Consider the following 16410-nt stretch of genomic DNA (forward strand, 5'->3'; position numbering starts at 1 on the left):
TTGCCATTTCTCCACAACAGTTGCCCATAGTGGACCTCATCACAGCCACAGAATCTGCCATACGGACTAATAAATGATCACAGACAGAAGCAGAGCAAATCAGGATGAAAGTCTCAGCCACCCTCTCCAGTGCCAAAGTCCCTCCATCCAACCTCACAATACAGGAAAAGAAGGCCGTCGCTTCCCTGAGCAAAGACCACAACATCACTGTTTTACCAGCTGATAAGGGAAGATGCACCGTGGTCCTAAACACTACAGATTACCATACAAAGATCACTACTCTCCTCAGTGACAACAATACCTACGAAGCCCTAAAGCGAGACCCCACAAGCAGCTACAAAAAGAAAGTTATAGCTTGCCTTCAAGACTTTGAAAAGGACAAAATTATTGACCGCCCTACATATCACCGCCTTTACCCAGGGGATGCCATACCCTGCATTTACGGACTTCCTAAGCTCCACAAGGAAGCTGTCCCACTCAGACCCATAGTCAGGAGCATAAACTCAGCTACTTATAACATCTCGAAACACCTTGCTACCATCCTAGCACCTCTCGTGGGGAACACCCCACACCACATCAAGAACTTCACCGACAAGGTCCAGAAACTTACCCTGGATCCAGATGAAACCATGGTGTCCTTTGATGTAATAATAATAATAATAATGGATTGGATTTATATAGCGCTTTTCAAGGCACCCAAAGCGCCTGGTTTTATGGGTTGTCGTTAGCAACAACGACGGTAAAACCATTGCATGTCCGCTTGTTTATTTTCCACATAAACCTTTCACAATAAAGCTCAAGATCCTGTTGAGACTTTTTTAAAATAAACAGAATCACGTGAAAAAGTATTATTGACGGATGAGAAGCAAAAAAAGAGCCGTTAGGTGCTAAAAAATAAAGCTTAGACTCAAACGTTAGAACAGGCTTTTCCCCGCAGCACGCCGTGTAATAAATACTCACAAAGAAAACGGCGCCGTTACAACTTATGTCTAAAAATGTATAGTTTCATGCATCGGTTAAAAACTCGACTCCAGCTACACGACGCCCAGCTGGAAACACTTCACCTACCCGAGATTCACAGAATTTACAGAAAATATCAATTTTTTTGTGATTTATATCGTTATCGGACGATAGATGTTTTATATCGGGATATGAGAGTTTGGTCATATCGCACAGCCCTACAAGAAGTGGAATCCTTCACTGCGCACATTAACGCTGTGGATAAAAAAAGTTCACCAGGAAGACACAAAGGACGACTGTTTGCCTTTCCTGGACTGCGCTGTGCACATTGAAGAGAACGGCAAGTTTACCGGAAGCCCACACACACGGACCAGTACCTCCTCTTTGACTCCCATCACCCTCTGGAACACAAACTTGGAGTAATTAGGACCCTACACCACCGGGCAGAACATGTTCCCTCTAAGCCTGAAGGAAAAAAGAAGGAACACACACATGTAAAGGAAGCACTCAAAACCTGCGGCTATCCTAAATTCAAGGTTCAAGGTTCTTTATTTGTCACATGCATAGTTATACAAGTATAACACACAGTGAAATGTAGCCTGACACGCTCCTCGACATGTGCAAAAATTGGGGGGGATATATATAGTATATACATTGGGTGAATGTGCAGTAGTAGCAGCAAGCAGGTGAATTCTGTACATTAATATGAATAGACATCTGACTATTTTACAGGATAGACAATATAAACATATTTAAAATTAAAGGAATTGAAATGTACATTGTGCCTTGGTTTAGTGTCTGGAAGAGTCCTGACTCAGTCAATTATAGATGATGTGAGAGGGCGGGTGTGTGTGTTTAGGGCACGGATGGCTTGGGGATAGAAGCTCCAAACAGCCACTTCACAAGCGCATGGCACAACACAGAAGAGCCACCTCCACAGGACAAGACTCAGCAGTCCATCTGCATCTAAAGGTCAAAGGTCACTCTTTGAGGATGCCAATGTTCACATTTTGGACAGAGAGGACAGATGGTTTGAAAGAGGAGTGAAAGAAGCATCTATGTCCACTGTGAGCGACCATCTTTGAACAGAGGCGGGGTTTATGACACCAACTCTCTGCCATCTATAATCCAGTTTTGAGATCCCTTCCCAGACGCCTTAACGCCCACTCACATCCTGGGCCATCTGACCTCAGGAAATCACATGATAGGGTGGGGCCAGGTTTCACAATGAACACACCCGAAACTCTGGCTGATTGGGACCCACACCCAGTTTCACACCTTGGCTCAGGCGATTAGAGGATCATCAGGGGGTCCTTTGTCCCTCTGTGGGGGGAAATTCCCACTAGGTTTATATCTGGGACTCTCCACCATTTGACCTTAGAACTGAAGAAGCTTCTCAGATGAAGGTGAAACGTCTTCAAGCAACTTAAAGAAGTCCAGACGCTTTTCTTTGTAAGCTCCTTTGACTACGATGACCTGGATGACTGAGAACCTCACAGACAATGTGGGATACTGTTTGTCCGTGATTTGAAGAGCCCAGCGCTGCTGGGCCCTCGGGACGCAGGGAAACTAACTCTGCAGGGGAGACCTACCTCTGCACTTGTGCAGGTGAAGCCAAAGGGAAGATTTGCTTCACCATATTTTCTAGTCTTTGGCTTGGAAGGAAGTTGGTTTGGAAACATATTTGGCGATGCTTCATCTCCTGCTTTGCGTTTGTGTGGGAACCCCGTCGAAACACCTGTCCATGATGCTAGCAGTGTCCAAGGGTTATTTTTTTGGGGGGGGGTTTTCTTACCGCGCCCCCTGAACTTTGGGAAGATCTGGACTATTTGGGCGACCGTGGCTCAGGGGGTTGGGAATCGCATCTCTAACCGGAAGGTCGCCGGTTCGATCCCCGGGCTCTCTGTCCTGGTCGTTGTGTCCTTGGGCAAGACACTTTACCCTACCACCTACTGGTGTTGGCCAGAGGGGCCGATGGCGCGATATGGCAGCCTGGCTTCTGTCAGTCTGCCCCAGGGCAGCTGTGGCTACAACTGTAGCTGCCTCCACCAGTGTGTGAATGTCAGAGTGAATGAATAGTGGCATTGTAAAGCGCTTTGGGTGCCTTGAAAAGCGCTATATAAATCCAATCCATTATTATTATTATTATTATTTGACGAACCACAGAGTGCTGTATGTTGAATTCTAGTGAAAATGTTTTCTTTTCAATCATTTACAAATTTTAAATGGCAGCACATAATCACACCTGTGGTCCTCAGGGCTCAAAAATGACCCCGTTTGCTTTGAAGCAACAAGTATAAAATATCATCCATCTCTGTGTTTCAAGGTTTTATTCAACTTTATTCCAACTCATTGCCTGACAGTTTTCTATATTTTGGCATGGTAGGAGGGCATGAGTCTGAGTGAAGGCAAACTTTCATGAGGACAAAGGCGTGTCCATATTTGACCCAAGTGCAGGAGGAAGCTCAGGTTTATTCCTCTGCACTGGTCCCATCATGGACAGCTTTCTTTCTGCAGTTGCAGGCCAAGGGGCATATACAGTAAACAAGCTGTTACAGGTGATTGTTTTCTTTTGGAAACCTGCAATGTTAGGGACAACTCGCGTGTCCTGACTGCAGGCCAGACGGTTTGCCATCGTACACTAGCATGTACAGCTGGACCTGCATCACATGCTGCCCATGTTTTTATCTCATAGCTCCCTGGTTTACTTGGATGTTCTGTTGGACAGAGTCCTCTGAAGAGGACTTGGTGCTCATACAGTCACATCAGTACCAGGATCTTACATCACAGCAGGAGAAACACCCACTTGTTCCATACACCTCATGGGAGCACGTTTGGGTCATGAACAATGATCATCTATTGTGTCTTTATCATGAAATGATATCACTTTTGTGCTTCTATAATTAAATTAAATAATTAATCTTGTGTCACCTTTAAAACTTCTCTACCAGACTCAGGATGTCATAAACTGGCCGTAGCGACTCTACTGGATGCACGGCAGTAAGAATCAACACACCCACATATGCCTACAGCTGCATTCGGTCCATTTTTCTTCCTCTCTTGTTGTCCCTCCTTGTTCGTCATTGAGTTGGCTGTAGAGCAGGTCATCTGCTAATTGGATGGTTGTTGGTTCAATCTCTGTGTGCTCTAGTCTGGAGTTCTTACCAAGGTGTCCTTGGGCAAGTTACTGAACCCCAACTTGGTCTCTGATGCATCCATTGGCACGTGAACTTTGAAAAGCATAAAACAAGCAGAATACACTGTGTGTAATTCTTTCAGTGCTCGAGTAGAAAAGCAATCGCAGGAGTATGGGACCTGGCACATGTGCTTGGACTGTGGTAGACTGTCTTTCTCTGAGGCTCATGAGAGAGTCAGGCATTGTCTGTCACTGGGAAGTAGAGCAGGGCGATATGGCCAAAAATATTTATCACGATATACATTTGAAAATTTGCGATAACGATATAACTGACGATATAATTGACACGAGACAAAATACTTTACAACTCCACAACTTTATTAGTGCAAAAAAACCCATCAGTGTATTTTCACTTAAAGAAGCAGCTGTTTTAAGTGCATTAAAGTTATATAAAAATGTAACAGTGCAAATTCCTCGCTGACAGTTTAACCAAAAGGTGTTTCCAGTGGAAACTGGCCGACACATCCTCAGCATAACCATGTATAATATCCACAAAACTTAAAAAGAGGTTAAACACACACAATACGGTAACATTATGTTGAAGCACAGTACGTATCGCTCCGCCTACGATAGCCATAATGCTCCGACAATCCATCAAGCGGTGCGGCTTCGTAGCTCAGCAAAGTCGTACTAAAACATCTGACAGATTTATCCTAACACCGTGTACATAAAATCGTTTTGAGGTCATAAACAAGAACAGAATTCACAAGCCTCAAGTGCAGTGGAGGCTTGTGAACATACTTTCTGTGTATGTATTATTGTAGGGTCTACCTTACAGTATGAAGCACCTTGATGCTGTTGTAAAAATACAATTGAATGGAATGCAGAGCACCTGCCTCCTCATTGTGCTGCCTGTTGGTGTTGTTGTGGTTATGACCTTTGCTCGACCCCACACATCAGTGATCCAAGATCAAAGATGTTTGGTGTGTAAATGTGACCCTTTGCAACCCTTTGTAATTTGGGGACATGTTTGTCCCCGAGGACCACAGGTGTTATAAAATCTAATACAAAATCCATAAATAAATCAAATTACTTAAAACTTAGTCCAGTCATGCATAGCATAGTACTGAATAACTGTTACTGTCAGACCATTTGATGATTAAAAACCCCATTTTTGATAGCAAAATTTCTGTAGAGGACAGAAATGTCCGAAAGACAACACAAGGGTTAATTGGAGCTCACCTGTCCTTACCTGGGACCAGTTGTGGGACTTGATGGTGCAGATTACCTTACCTACTTCCTTTCCCTGTCCTGCAGCGGGAAAGCTGGTTCCTAAAGAGGAGGCGAAAGGGATTCACTGGATGACGTGGACCGGTGTTGTCGGGCCGGAGGTGAACGGCATCTGGGTCAAATACTCCAACGTCACCAACGTAAACTCCGTGGACGCCAACTACAGCAGCGCTGTGCTGGTGGCTGGCGATGACCTTGGCCTCGTCAAGCTCTTCAGGTTCCCCTGCCTGAAGAAAGGCGAGTGATGCAAGCCGATAACATTTTTACTGAGGATCCACAGAGTCCGGCTGAGTGGTGGACCTCTGAGGTCGTCCTAATTCTGAGTCTTAGTCATTAGACCCGGAGTTACAGGCGTGGGACAGAATAGATTTGATGAGGATGTTTCTGGAGTGATGTGCGTTCTTATTCTTGTGTTTCTAACATCACACAGGGGCCAAATTTAAGAAGTACATTGGTCACTCTGCCCATGTGACCAACGTTCGCTGGTCCAGCGATCTGCAGTGGGTCATCAGCACCGGTGGTGCCGACCACGCCGTCTTCCAGTGGAGGTTCCTGCCCGAAGGTGTGATGAACGGTGTTCTGGAGCCCCTCCTACAAGGTGACGCAGAGCTTTCCTTTAGTTGCAGATGATGACGGCGTGGACCTCCCAGAAACTTTTCAGCAGTTAAACTAAATCAACAAACTGAGCTTGACTCTTTTATCATCCTAAAGTCTTTGCAGGTCATAATGGTGCGTTCACACCGAACACGACAGAAGCGACCAGAGTTTCAGGTTTACGGTCAATGGAGGAGCGCGATGAAGCGCGACTGGGGTTCCCGCGAAACTTCAGAAGCAGATTGGTGTCGCAAAAACGCTTTTCTGCCTGATTCGCGCAAACAATTAGCGCGACTGATGCGATGGAAAACACGCGCTGCAGTTTGTGTTGCATTTTGTGCATTCGCACTTATCGCATCTACCACTCGAGTTGGAAAAATCTGAACTCCAATCAGGAGCCTGATGACGTGATGCTCTGACCTGGTTCAAAGGGGCAGGTCCAGCCAAAGCCCTTCATTCTTCATTCAATATGGAGGAAAGGCTCATCAACGCCGTAGCCTACCACCCGGAGCTGTATGACACCAGCTGCCTGTTTACAATGAATTAATGTAGGCAGTTAATTTGTGCATGTTGTCATATAGGAATATATGTTTTTGTTTATTAATAAACAGCACACCGTGGTCCCGCTCTTCATCCGTCACTGCCTCACGTTTTCGCAGGTTTTTTTATTGCACAGTACAACTTTCAACAATGCGCATTGCATTCTGCAGCCTGATTGACAAATCTCCTCCGTGTCGTGTCTCCTGCGCTTGTTTGGTTTTGATAACCATCACGTCCAATTACGCCGCTGCTCTGCTCTCCACAGTAAATAGAGAAGGGAGAACCTCTCTTCAAACGCTAGATCGACAGCTGCCATCTTGCAAACATACCATCTGGCATTACTTCCGCCCACATTTCCGCTTCCCTATTGCATATTAAGTGCGACCAGTTTGCTTTGGACACGCTTCGAGGTGCGAATGTGCACGCGACCAGCCAGGGGCGTCTGGCGCTTTTTGGTCGCTTCTATCGCGTTCGGTGTGAACGCACCGTAAGAATCAGGTCTCCAAATCCAGTCTCCTCCTGCAGCTGCAGATTATTCATAATGATCCAAATCACTGTTCTTGTCCCGCCTCGCACCTTCTCCATTTGAAAACTCGAGCTAACTTATTGCCACACATGACAAAAGTACAGAATGCCCTGTAAAAACAGAGTGAAGAAGAAACACCCAGTGCATCATGGGAATCCCCGGCAGCCTACGTCTATTGCAGCATAACTAAGGGAGGATTCAGGGCCACCTGGTCCAGCCCTAACTATATGCTTTAGCAAAAAGGAAAGTTTGAAGCCTAATCTTGAAAGTAGAGATAGTGTCTGTCTCCTCAATCCAAACTGGAAGCTGGTTCCACAGAAGAGGGGCCTGAAAACTGAAGGCTCTGCCTCCCATTCTACTTTAAATACTCTAGGAACAACAAGTAGGCCTGCAGAGCGAGAGCGAAGTGCTCTAATAGGGTGATATGGTACTACAAGGTCATTAAGATAAGATGGGGCCTGATTATTTAAGACCTTGTATGTAAGGAGCAGGATTTTGAATTCTGGATTTAACAGGAAGCCAAAGCAGGAGAAATCTGCTCTCTCTTTCTAGTCCCTGTCAGGACTCTTGCTGCAGCATTTTGGATCAGCTGAAGGCTTTTCAGGGAGTTTTTAGGACTTCCTGATAATAATGAATTACAGTCGTCCAGTCTGGAAGGAATAAATGCATGAACTAGTTTTTCAGCGTCACCTCTGCTTATCGCTGACTCATATTTTTCACCTGTGCCGTGTCTTCAGAGGGTTACGCCGACTCCAACAGCGGCGAGTCGGACTCAGACGTGTCAGATGTGCCGGAGCTCGACTCGGACATCGAACAGGAAGCTCAGACCAGCTACGAACGTCAGGTGACTGGGACACAAATGCTCCCACCTGCAGTCAAAAAGCCGTCTGACTCACCTGTCTCTGTCTGCAGGTGTATAAGGAGGACCTGCCACAACTCAAGAAGAAGCTGATTGGTTCCCTGAAGCGGCAGAAAGCTCCAGAGGAGGGGCTTCGTCTGCAGTTTGTTCACGGGTAAACTATCCACATCAGACATGGATCTGGTCTCGTGAGTAAATAATGTAAATAAACCTCCGTTTGTGCTGCTTCCTGTTTGCTGCAGGTACCGGGGCTTCGACTGCCGTAACAACCTGTTCTACAGTCAGGCGGGAGAGGTGGTGTACCACGTGGCCGCCGTCGCTGTCGTCTACAACCGGCTGCAGCACAGCCAGAGGTTTTACCTCGGGCACGACGATGACATCCTCAGCCTCGCCGTCCACCCGCTCAAAGACTACGTGGCCTCGGCACAGGTATGCCCGGCCGATCGCAGCATGTCGCGTTTCCGAGACGGTTTCTGATTGGCTGTTCCTGTGTACAGGTGGGCAGAGACCCGGCCATACATGTGTGGGACATCCAGACCCTGAAGTGTCTGTCGCTGCTCAAAGGACACCACAGCAGGGGCGTGTGTGCTCTGGAGTTCACAGGTAAGCTGACTGCACGCCGTGCCATCGGGCATCAATATTTCTATCCCTAAGCCCTCACCTGTTATCGCTAACTCAGCGGGTTAGCTCAAGTAGAAACAGCTGTTGTTCCCAATCCTTCCTTCACACTGCTTTCTGACGTAACTCCTCTCTTGGTACTTCTCAGCTGATGGGAAGAGTTTGATCTCAGTGGGATTCGATGAATTTCACTCCATCATCATCTGGGACTGGAAGAAAGGAGAGAGACTAGCCAAGGCCAGGTAAACACACCTGGATTAAGTCAGCTAGTCCTGCCGTAAGATGGTCGTGCTTTTGTAAGCTCACAGTTTCTCGCAGTGGTTGCCGAGTGTTAGGGAAAATATTCTAAAACACTTCTTCAGTAAAGACTCAGAGAAGAGAAACACACAGAGTTCTTGCTAGCAAGGGCAGCTCCCTACTGAGAGACTCCGGTGAGGAGCTGACCTGGTCTTTATTTTATACTCCATTGAACGTGTGTGTGTGTGTGTGTCCTGCTGATCAAAGGGTCATAAAAGGCACATCCTTGGTCAGGAAGAGGGTAGACCTCCCTCACCCTAGATAACATTGGTGAGGAAGTCAAGCAGTTAAAGCACTTAGACTAAAACAGACGTAACTACACTGAACAAAAATATAAACGCAACACCTTTGTTACTGCTCCCATTCCCCATGGGATGGACGTAGAGACCTAAAATTCATTCCAGATACACAATATAACCATCCCTCCCAAACAGTGGTCACAAATCAGTCCAAATGTGTGGTAGTGGGCACATCTGCTATATTGAGATAATCCATCCCACCTCACAGGTGTGCCACATCAGGATGCTGATCTGACATCATGAGTAGTGCACAGGTGTACCTCAGACTGCCCACAACAAAAGGCCACCCTGGAATGTGCAGTTTTGTCTCACAGCAAAATGCCACAGATGCCACAAGCAATGAGGGAGCGTGCAATTGGCATGCTGACAGCAGGAATGTCAACCAGATCTGTCGCCCGTGCATTGAATGTTCATTTCTCAACCATAAGCCGTCTCCACAGGCGTTTCAGAGAATATGGCAGCACATCCAACCGGCCTCACAACCGCAGACCTCGTGTAACCACACCAGCCCAGGACCTCCACATCCAGCAGGTTCACCTCCAAGATCGTCTGAGACCAGCCACCCAGACAGCTGCTGGAACAATTGGTTTGCACAACCAAACAATTTCTGCACAAACTGTCAGAAACCGTCTCAGGGACGCTCAACTGCATGCCCGTCGTCCTCATCGGGGTCTTGACCTGACTCCAGCTCGTCGCCGTAACAGACTTGTGTGGGCAAATGCTCACATTCGATGGCGTCTGGCACGTTGGAGAGGTGTGCGCTTCACGGATGAATCATGGTTCACATTGTTCAGGGCAGATGGCAGCTGAGAATGTCCCAGTTCTTGCATGGCCAGCATACTCACCGGACATGTCACCCATTGAGCATGTTCGGGATGTGCTTGACCGGCGTATACGACAGCGTGTACCAGTTCCCACGAATATCCAACAACCTCGCACAGCCATTGAAGTGGAGTGGACCAACATTCCACAGGCCACAATTGACAATCTGATAGACTCCATGCGACGATGTGTTGCACTGCATGAGGCAAATGGTGGTCACACCAGATACTGACCGGTTCTGGGTCCCCAGACCCCCAATAGCGCAAAAAACTGCACATTCCAGGGTGGCCTTTTGTTGTGGGCAGTCTGAGGTACACCTGTGCACTACTCATGATGTCAGATCAGCATCCTGATGTCGCACACACCTGTGAGGTGGGATGGATTATCTCAATATAGCAGATGTGCCCACTACCACACATTTGGACTGATTTGTGACCACTGTTTGGGAGGGATGGTTATATTGTGTATCTGGAATGAATTTTAGGTCTCTACGTCCATCCCATGGGGAATGGGAGCAGTAACAAAGGTGTTGCGTTTATATTTTTGTTCAGTGTACGTTAATCCTACCATAAAACAATAAGAGAAGGTATGACCTCTCTCGTGCTCCCAGGATGTGGGTGTGCATTCTAGTGTGGAATACACACCAAGCCTTTGCAGCCTGTTAAAGATCACACACAATTGATTATATGCCTCTAAGTATACATGGTTGAATATTTCCTAATACAAATAACTACATGCAGTATTCTACCATATGCAAACTTATATCACTAAAAGATTATACTGACTACTAAATACAATTTTCCATTAACACCGAGGGAAATGTTTGTGTCTCGTTTCACGTGTTTGAGCCGATTGGCTGAAAGCTTATGTGTCTGCAGGGGTCATAAAGACAAGATCTTCATGGTGAAGAGCAATCCTTTCAGGATGGACAAACTGGTGACCGTGGGCATGAAACACATCAAGTTCTGGCAACATTCAGGTAGGCGTCGTTTCCTCTTTACCTGGAACTCACCTGACACGCTCAGCTCAACGAGGTAGGAGGGGTCACATGGGGCTGTCCCACATGTAGGGCTGCCACGATTACGTCGACTATCAAAATCATCGATGACTAATTTAATAGTCGACGCGTCATTTGAAGCTTTGTAAGGTCCCAAAAGATGCAGGAATAAGTTGTAGGATTTAAGAGTGTAATAACGGACTGAAACAGAAGATGGCAGCACTGCATGCCAGCTGCCATTAAACCCCGAAGAAGAAGAAGAAGCTGTGTCCCAGAATTCATAGCGCGGCCCAGCTCAGTTTCCAACAATGGCGGCAGCGAGTTAGTTTTGTCACTGTCACTACCCGATCCGTACCGGAAACCCGATGGGTACCCCGCATGCGCGAAAGGTTTCTACTTCCGGTCGTAGCGTTTTACGATAGTTATGGGTCAGAGTATCTGTTAAGATGTTAAGAATAACAAGTATATCTTAAAATGTTTGCAATAATGAAGCATTTCAATATAATGTAGACAAAAACGAAAAATAAGAAGAAAGTTACGGATCAGGACTCTCGATCCTTACTGCGCATGTGTAAAGTCTGACCGTACAAATCGGGTCTACCCGATCCGTACTGCGCATGTGCAGATGTTTTCTTCTTCTTCTGTTCGTTTAATGGCAGTTTACTCCCCAGTGTACGAGGATACCGCCACCTGCTGACCGAGCGAATAAAGCCTATTATAAACTGAATTATCGTCATTACAAACGTGTGTTAAATTTGATTTAGCGATAGTCGAGTGTGTTTATGCTTGTCTGTGAGGAGAGGATTGTTGGAATAGTGATGATGATGTGCGCTATCACTGTCAATTGTCAGTAAACACTTCATCTGGCTGATGAATCTACACGTGAGATATTACAAAGTCTGTGTTATTAACTCTGTAATTAGGCGCCATTCTTCTTATTTTACGGCGCTGTTGTTCAGTCGGGGGACGCTCTCTGTTGAGGAGAAAAGCATGAATTTCTTTGTATACGGATTATCCATTGTTTAAATGTCCCGGGCAGTCGAAAAGGTACCAGAAACCCGATCGGTACCCCGCATGCGCAAATCTTACGTCACTTCCTCTCTTTGCCAACATTGCGACATTCAATATATTTGAATGATACGGTTAGCGCCCAGTTAGCTCCTAGCATTTCTCAACAGCTCTGCCTCCTTTTCGACTGCCCGGGACATTTAAACAATGGATAATCCGTATACAAAGAAATTCATGCTTTTCTCCTCAACAGAGAGCGTCCCCCGACTGAACAACAGCGCCGTAAAATAAGAAGAATGGCGCCTAATTACAGAGTTAATAACACAGACTTTGTAATATCTCACGTGTAGATTCATCAGCCAGATGAAGTGTTTACTGACAATTGACAGTGATAGCGCACATCATCATCACTATTCCAACAATCCTCTCCTCACAGACGAGTATAAACACACTCGACTATCGCTAAATCAAATTTAACACACGTTTGTAATGACGATAATTCAGTTTATAATAGGGTTTATTCGCTCGGTCAGCAGGTGGCGGTATCCTCGTACACTGGGGAGTAAACTGCCATTAAACAAACAGAAGAAGAAGAAAGCATCTGCACATGCGCGGTACGGATCGGGTAGACCCGATTTGTACGGTCAGACTTTACACATGCGCAGTAAGGATCGGGGAGTCCTGATCCGTAACTTTTTTATTTTTCGTTTTTGTCTACATTATATTGAAATGCTTCATTATTGCAAACATTTTAAGATATACTTGTTATTCTTAACATCTTAACAGATACTCTGACCCATAACTATCGTAAAACGCTACGACCGGAAGTAGAAACCTTTCGCGCATGCGGGGTACCCATCGGGTTTCCGGTACGGATCGGGTAGTGACAAGTTTTAATGTTACTCTTATTATTCTTTCTGGGTCACAAAATAAACGTTTAACATATTTTCAGGCGAGAATGTAGCTGTGTAAACCTCAAATATCTGCTCAGTTTATCAAGACACCGCATATTTTCAAAAGCGCTCCGACGTTTTCGGAGACGTCTGTTACCCACTAGCTCGTTAGCTAGGCGGGGGCTAGGCTAACTAGAGCCGTGAGAACACCGGACTCCCGGCAGATCGTTTTCAAACCCACCGCCGTCTTTCGCTACTCAGGTTAAACATGATATATAAGTCACTTAGATAACTTAAAAATGTTATTATTTGGCTTTTTTCAGTGTTTTATTTGTTCCTGAGTAAATCTGTTTGGCTGAGATTAAAGTTTTTACACAGCTGAATAAACATCAAGCAGACAGCTGATTATCAGAAGTGTGAGATGCTGGAGAATATACTCCAGTGTCCTGTTATATTTTAGATAGCAAGGAGTTTATTAAACTTCACCGAAACAATCTGCAAATTTCATTCAAATTTAATAAACTATCATCTTGTCTTTATTTTTAGTTAGCACAGACCTTAAACACTTAAAGCTGTAAGCTAATGATAGTTATATAAGAGCAGATGCTGCTGGTGCAATAAGCTGTATGTTCAATGGATGATGATCTGATTAGTCGACTAATCGCAAAAATAATCGGTGACTAGTCGACTATCAGAATAATCGTTTGTGGCAGCCCTACCCACATGTGGTGGTTTTATTCACGCTCTGATAAAACGTGAACTTTAAAACGTTTCTTTTTAAATGGATGCTTGTAAACATCCGTTCCCGTCCCGCAGGCGGCGGTCTGACCTTCAAACGCGGGATTTTCGGGAACCTGGGGAAACAGGAGACGATGATGTCGGCGTGTTACAGTCGATCCGAGGACCTCGTTTTCTCCGGAGCCACGAACGGAGACGTTTACATCTGGAGAGACACGATGCTTATCAAGACCATCAAAGCCCACGACGGCCCCGTGTTCGCCATGTGCTCCCTGGACAAGGTGACGCTTCATCCTTTGTTATCTAAAGTGGAGGAGGGTTGAGTCTGTAGCAGGGTGGAGTAATACGAGCATGGACAAAAACGATCTTTTACATGATTGATTGATGATTGAAGATGATTGTCAAGAAGTGGCTGCAGGCAGCAGAGGACGCAAAGGCAGGACGCAACTCAAAACACAGCTTTATGCTGCAGGAGATACAGAACTAAACTAAACACACAGGAGGGAACTCAGCCGAAGGTGATCTAAGTAATGAGGCAGGGAAACATGACACACGTCACACAGGAGACTATCAAAGTAAAACAGGAAGCACTCGCACCACATGGCACATGACAGGGGAGAACGCTCAGGGAAATGAGCTAACGAGGGGGGGGGCAGTTAAGGTGGTCGAGACACAGAGAGAGCGCGAGAGGGGAGACATGACAGGCTGGGGAGGAGAAACGTGAGGAGGAGGACAAGGGAACAGGAAAGGGGAAGAAGACACAGACACACCAAACTCATGAACCGAGAACATGAATACAAAGTAACACAAGAACTCAAAAACACTGGTGACCCGGAAGCATGACAACGATCCTTTCAAAATAAAATCATAACCACAGACTTGTTTGCATTTCTGCTTCCTGTGTCCAGGGTTTTGTGACGGGGGGGAAAGACGGCATCGTGGAGCTTTGGGACGACATGTTTGAGAGATGTTTGAAAACGTACGCCATCAAGCGGGCCGTCCTGTCTCCGTCCTCTAAAGGTAGGGGACGCCAGCATCGGGGTGTTTTTGAACGGCGCGAGCACCTGAAGGTGATCGGTCGTGTTTTCTGAGCAGGGCTGCTGCTGGAGGACAACCCGTCCATCAGAGCCATCACGCTGGGCCACGGTCACATCCTGCTGGGAACCAAGAACGGAGAGATCCTGGAGATCGATAAGAGCGGCCCCATGACGCTGCTGGTGCAGGTAAGTTAACTTCACCAATCTGTCACGGGCTCTCCTGCTCCGCCCCCACCTCACTGAGATTGAATCGCTACAGTGCACTGACACAGTCACCTGTACACCTCACACCTGTGTGTGCCAGGGTCACATGGAGGGCGAGGTGTGGGGTTTGGCGGCACACCCTCTACTTCCTGTCTGTGCCACCGTCAGTGACGACAAAACTCTGAGGATCTGGGAGCTGTCAGCCAATCACCGCATGGTGGCTGTCCGCAAGCTCAAGAAAGGTGAGACGAGCAAATGTGAAACCTTGGCGTGCTCTCTTTCTTACCTGTGCTGTGTTTCCTGTCAGGTGGGCGGTGCTGTGCCTTCTCTCCGGACGGGAAAGCTCTGGCGGTCGGCCTAAATGATGGCAGCTTCCTGGTGGTGAACGCTGACACGCTGGAAGACATGGTGACGTTTCACCATCGCAGAGAGCTCATCTCAGACATCCGCTTCTCCCAAGGTACCTGAACTCAGCGCACAGGTGTGGCACAGGATGAAGGTCACCGGTGGGTCGCTGATGAGTCAGGTGTGTGTTTCAGATGCGGGGAAGTACCTGGCTGTGGCCTCGCACGACTCTTTTGTGGACATCTACAACGTCCTGACCAGCAAGAGAGTCGGCATCTGCAAAGGAGCCAGAAGCTACGTCACTCACATCGACTGGGACTCCAGAGGTGAGACTCACCTGTGCTGCGGTCACTGGCGCCACCTTCAGGACACACTTTCCACTAATAGCAGGCTGCAGCTTTACATGACGGTGAGGTGGTGTCAGACTCTCATGTGCTACCTCTACAGGTAAGCTGCTGCAGGTGAACACCGGAGCCAAAGAGCAGCTATTCTTTGAGGCGCCGCGAGGACGCAGACAGAACATCAGCGTGGCCGAGGTCAGGAGCGCGCCGACAGCTCTGGTGAGGCGTTTCGACTGAACTGCAGAGGTCATGCCGTGTTTCTGTTTCAGTTCGAGAAGCTGGAATGGGCGAGCTGGACGTCCGTTTTCGGTCCCACCTGTGAGGGGATATGGCCAACGCTCAGCTTCATTAACGCCGCCTCGCTCACCAAAGACCGCAAACTGCTGGCCACCGGAGACGACTTCGGCTTCCTCAAACTCTTCAGCTTCCCGTCCAGGGTGAGAGAGGAGTCCACGCCACGTCTCAAAACGTCTACTTTCAAAGGCTCTGTTCATCTTAACCTCTGACCTCTGACCTCAGGGCCAGTTTGCCAAGTTTAAGAAGTATGTGGGTCACAGCTCCAACGTGACCAATGTCCGCTGGTCCAACGATGACACAGTGTTGCTGACAGTGGGCGGGGCTGATACAGCGCTGATGATCTGGACCAGAGAGCTGCCGGGTCACAAGGAGAGCAAAGCTGTGGACAGCGAGGAGTCTGACGACGACACAGAGGAGGACGGAGGTACACCGTGACCACGGCAACTCATTTCCACTTTACAGTCCCAGTTCAGAACAGCAGCTGCCTCGTTCAAGGAGGGGCAGCTGCTGTGATTGGTTGGAGGGTGAGCGGAGGAAAACATCGCTGTAATAAATGCATGAACTGGTTTTTCAGCGTCTCTCTGAGACAGGACATTTCTCATTTTAGAG

The 16410-nt window shown here is 47.1% G+C and overlaps 1 protein-coding gene across 3 annotated transcripts in view; it reads left to right on the top strand.

Annotated features, from left to right (window-relative positions):
• The window catches only part of LOC146573439 (echinoderm microtubule-associated protein-like 6), a 39343-nt gene that overhangs the window by 9982 nt on the left and 12951 nt on the right, over positions 1-16410 (top strand). For all 3 annotated transcript variants that reach the window (XM_085278305.1, XM_085278304.1, XM_085278307.1), the window contains exons 10-26: positions 5414-5623; positions 5817-5984; positions 7784-7890; positions 7959-8059; positions 8148-8334; positions 8403-8508; positions 8672-8765; positions 10820-10920; positions 13656-13858; positions 14486-14597; positions 14673-14800; positions 14919-15060; positions 15126-15278; positions 15358-15489; positions 15611-15699; positions 15774-15941; positions 16024-16225. In XM_085278305.1, coding sequence (XP_085134431.1) covers positions 5414-5623; positions 5817-5984; positions 7784-7890; positions 7959-8059; positions 8148-8334; positions 8403-8508; positions 8672-8765; positions 10820-10920; positions 13656-13858; positions 14486-14597; positions 14673-14800; positions 14919-15060; positions 15126-15278; positions 15358-15489; positions 15611-15699; positions 15774-15941; positions 16024-16225 — 2403 coding nt within the window. The remainder of the gene's footprint in view (positions 1-5413; positions 5624-5816; positions 5985-7783; positions 7891-7958; positions 8060-8147; positions 8335-8402; positions 8509-8671; positions 8766-10819; positions 10921-13655; positions 13859-14485; positions 14598-14672; positions 14801-14918; positions 15061-15125; positions 15279-15357; positions 15490-15610; positions 15700-15773; positions 15942-16023; positions 16226-16410) is intronic.

Source organism: Mchenga conophoros, linkage group LG6, assembly GCF_057382185.1.
Source record: "Mchenga conophoros isolate Kocher_MC1m ecotype Shallow Benthic linkage group LG6, M_conophoros_male_GT1.1, whole genome shotgun sequence".
NCBI classification, from domain to species: domain Eukaryota; kingdom Metazoa; phylum Chordata; class Actinopteri; order Cichliformes; family Cichlidae; genus Mchenga; species Mchenga conophoros.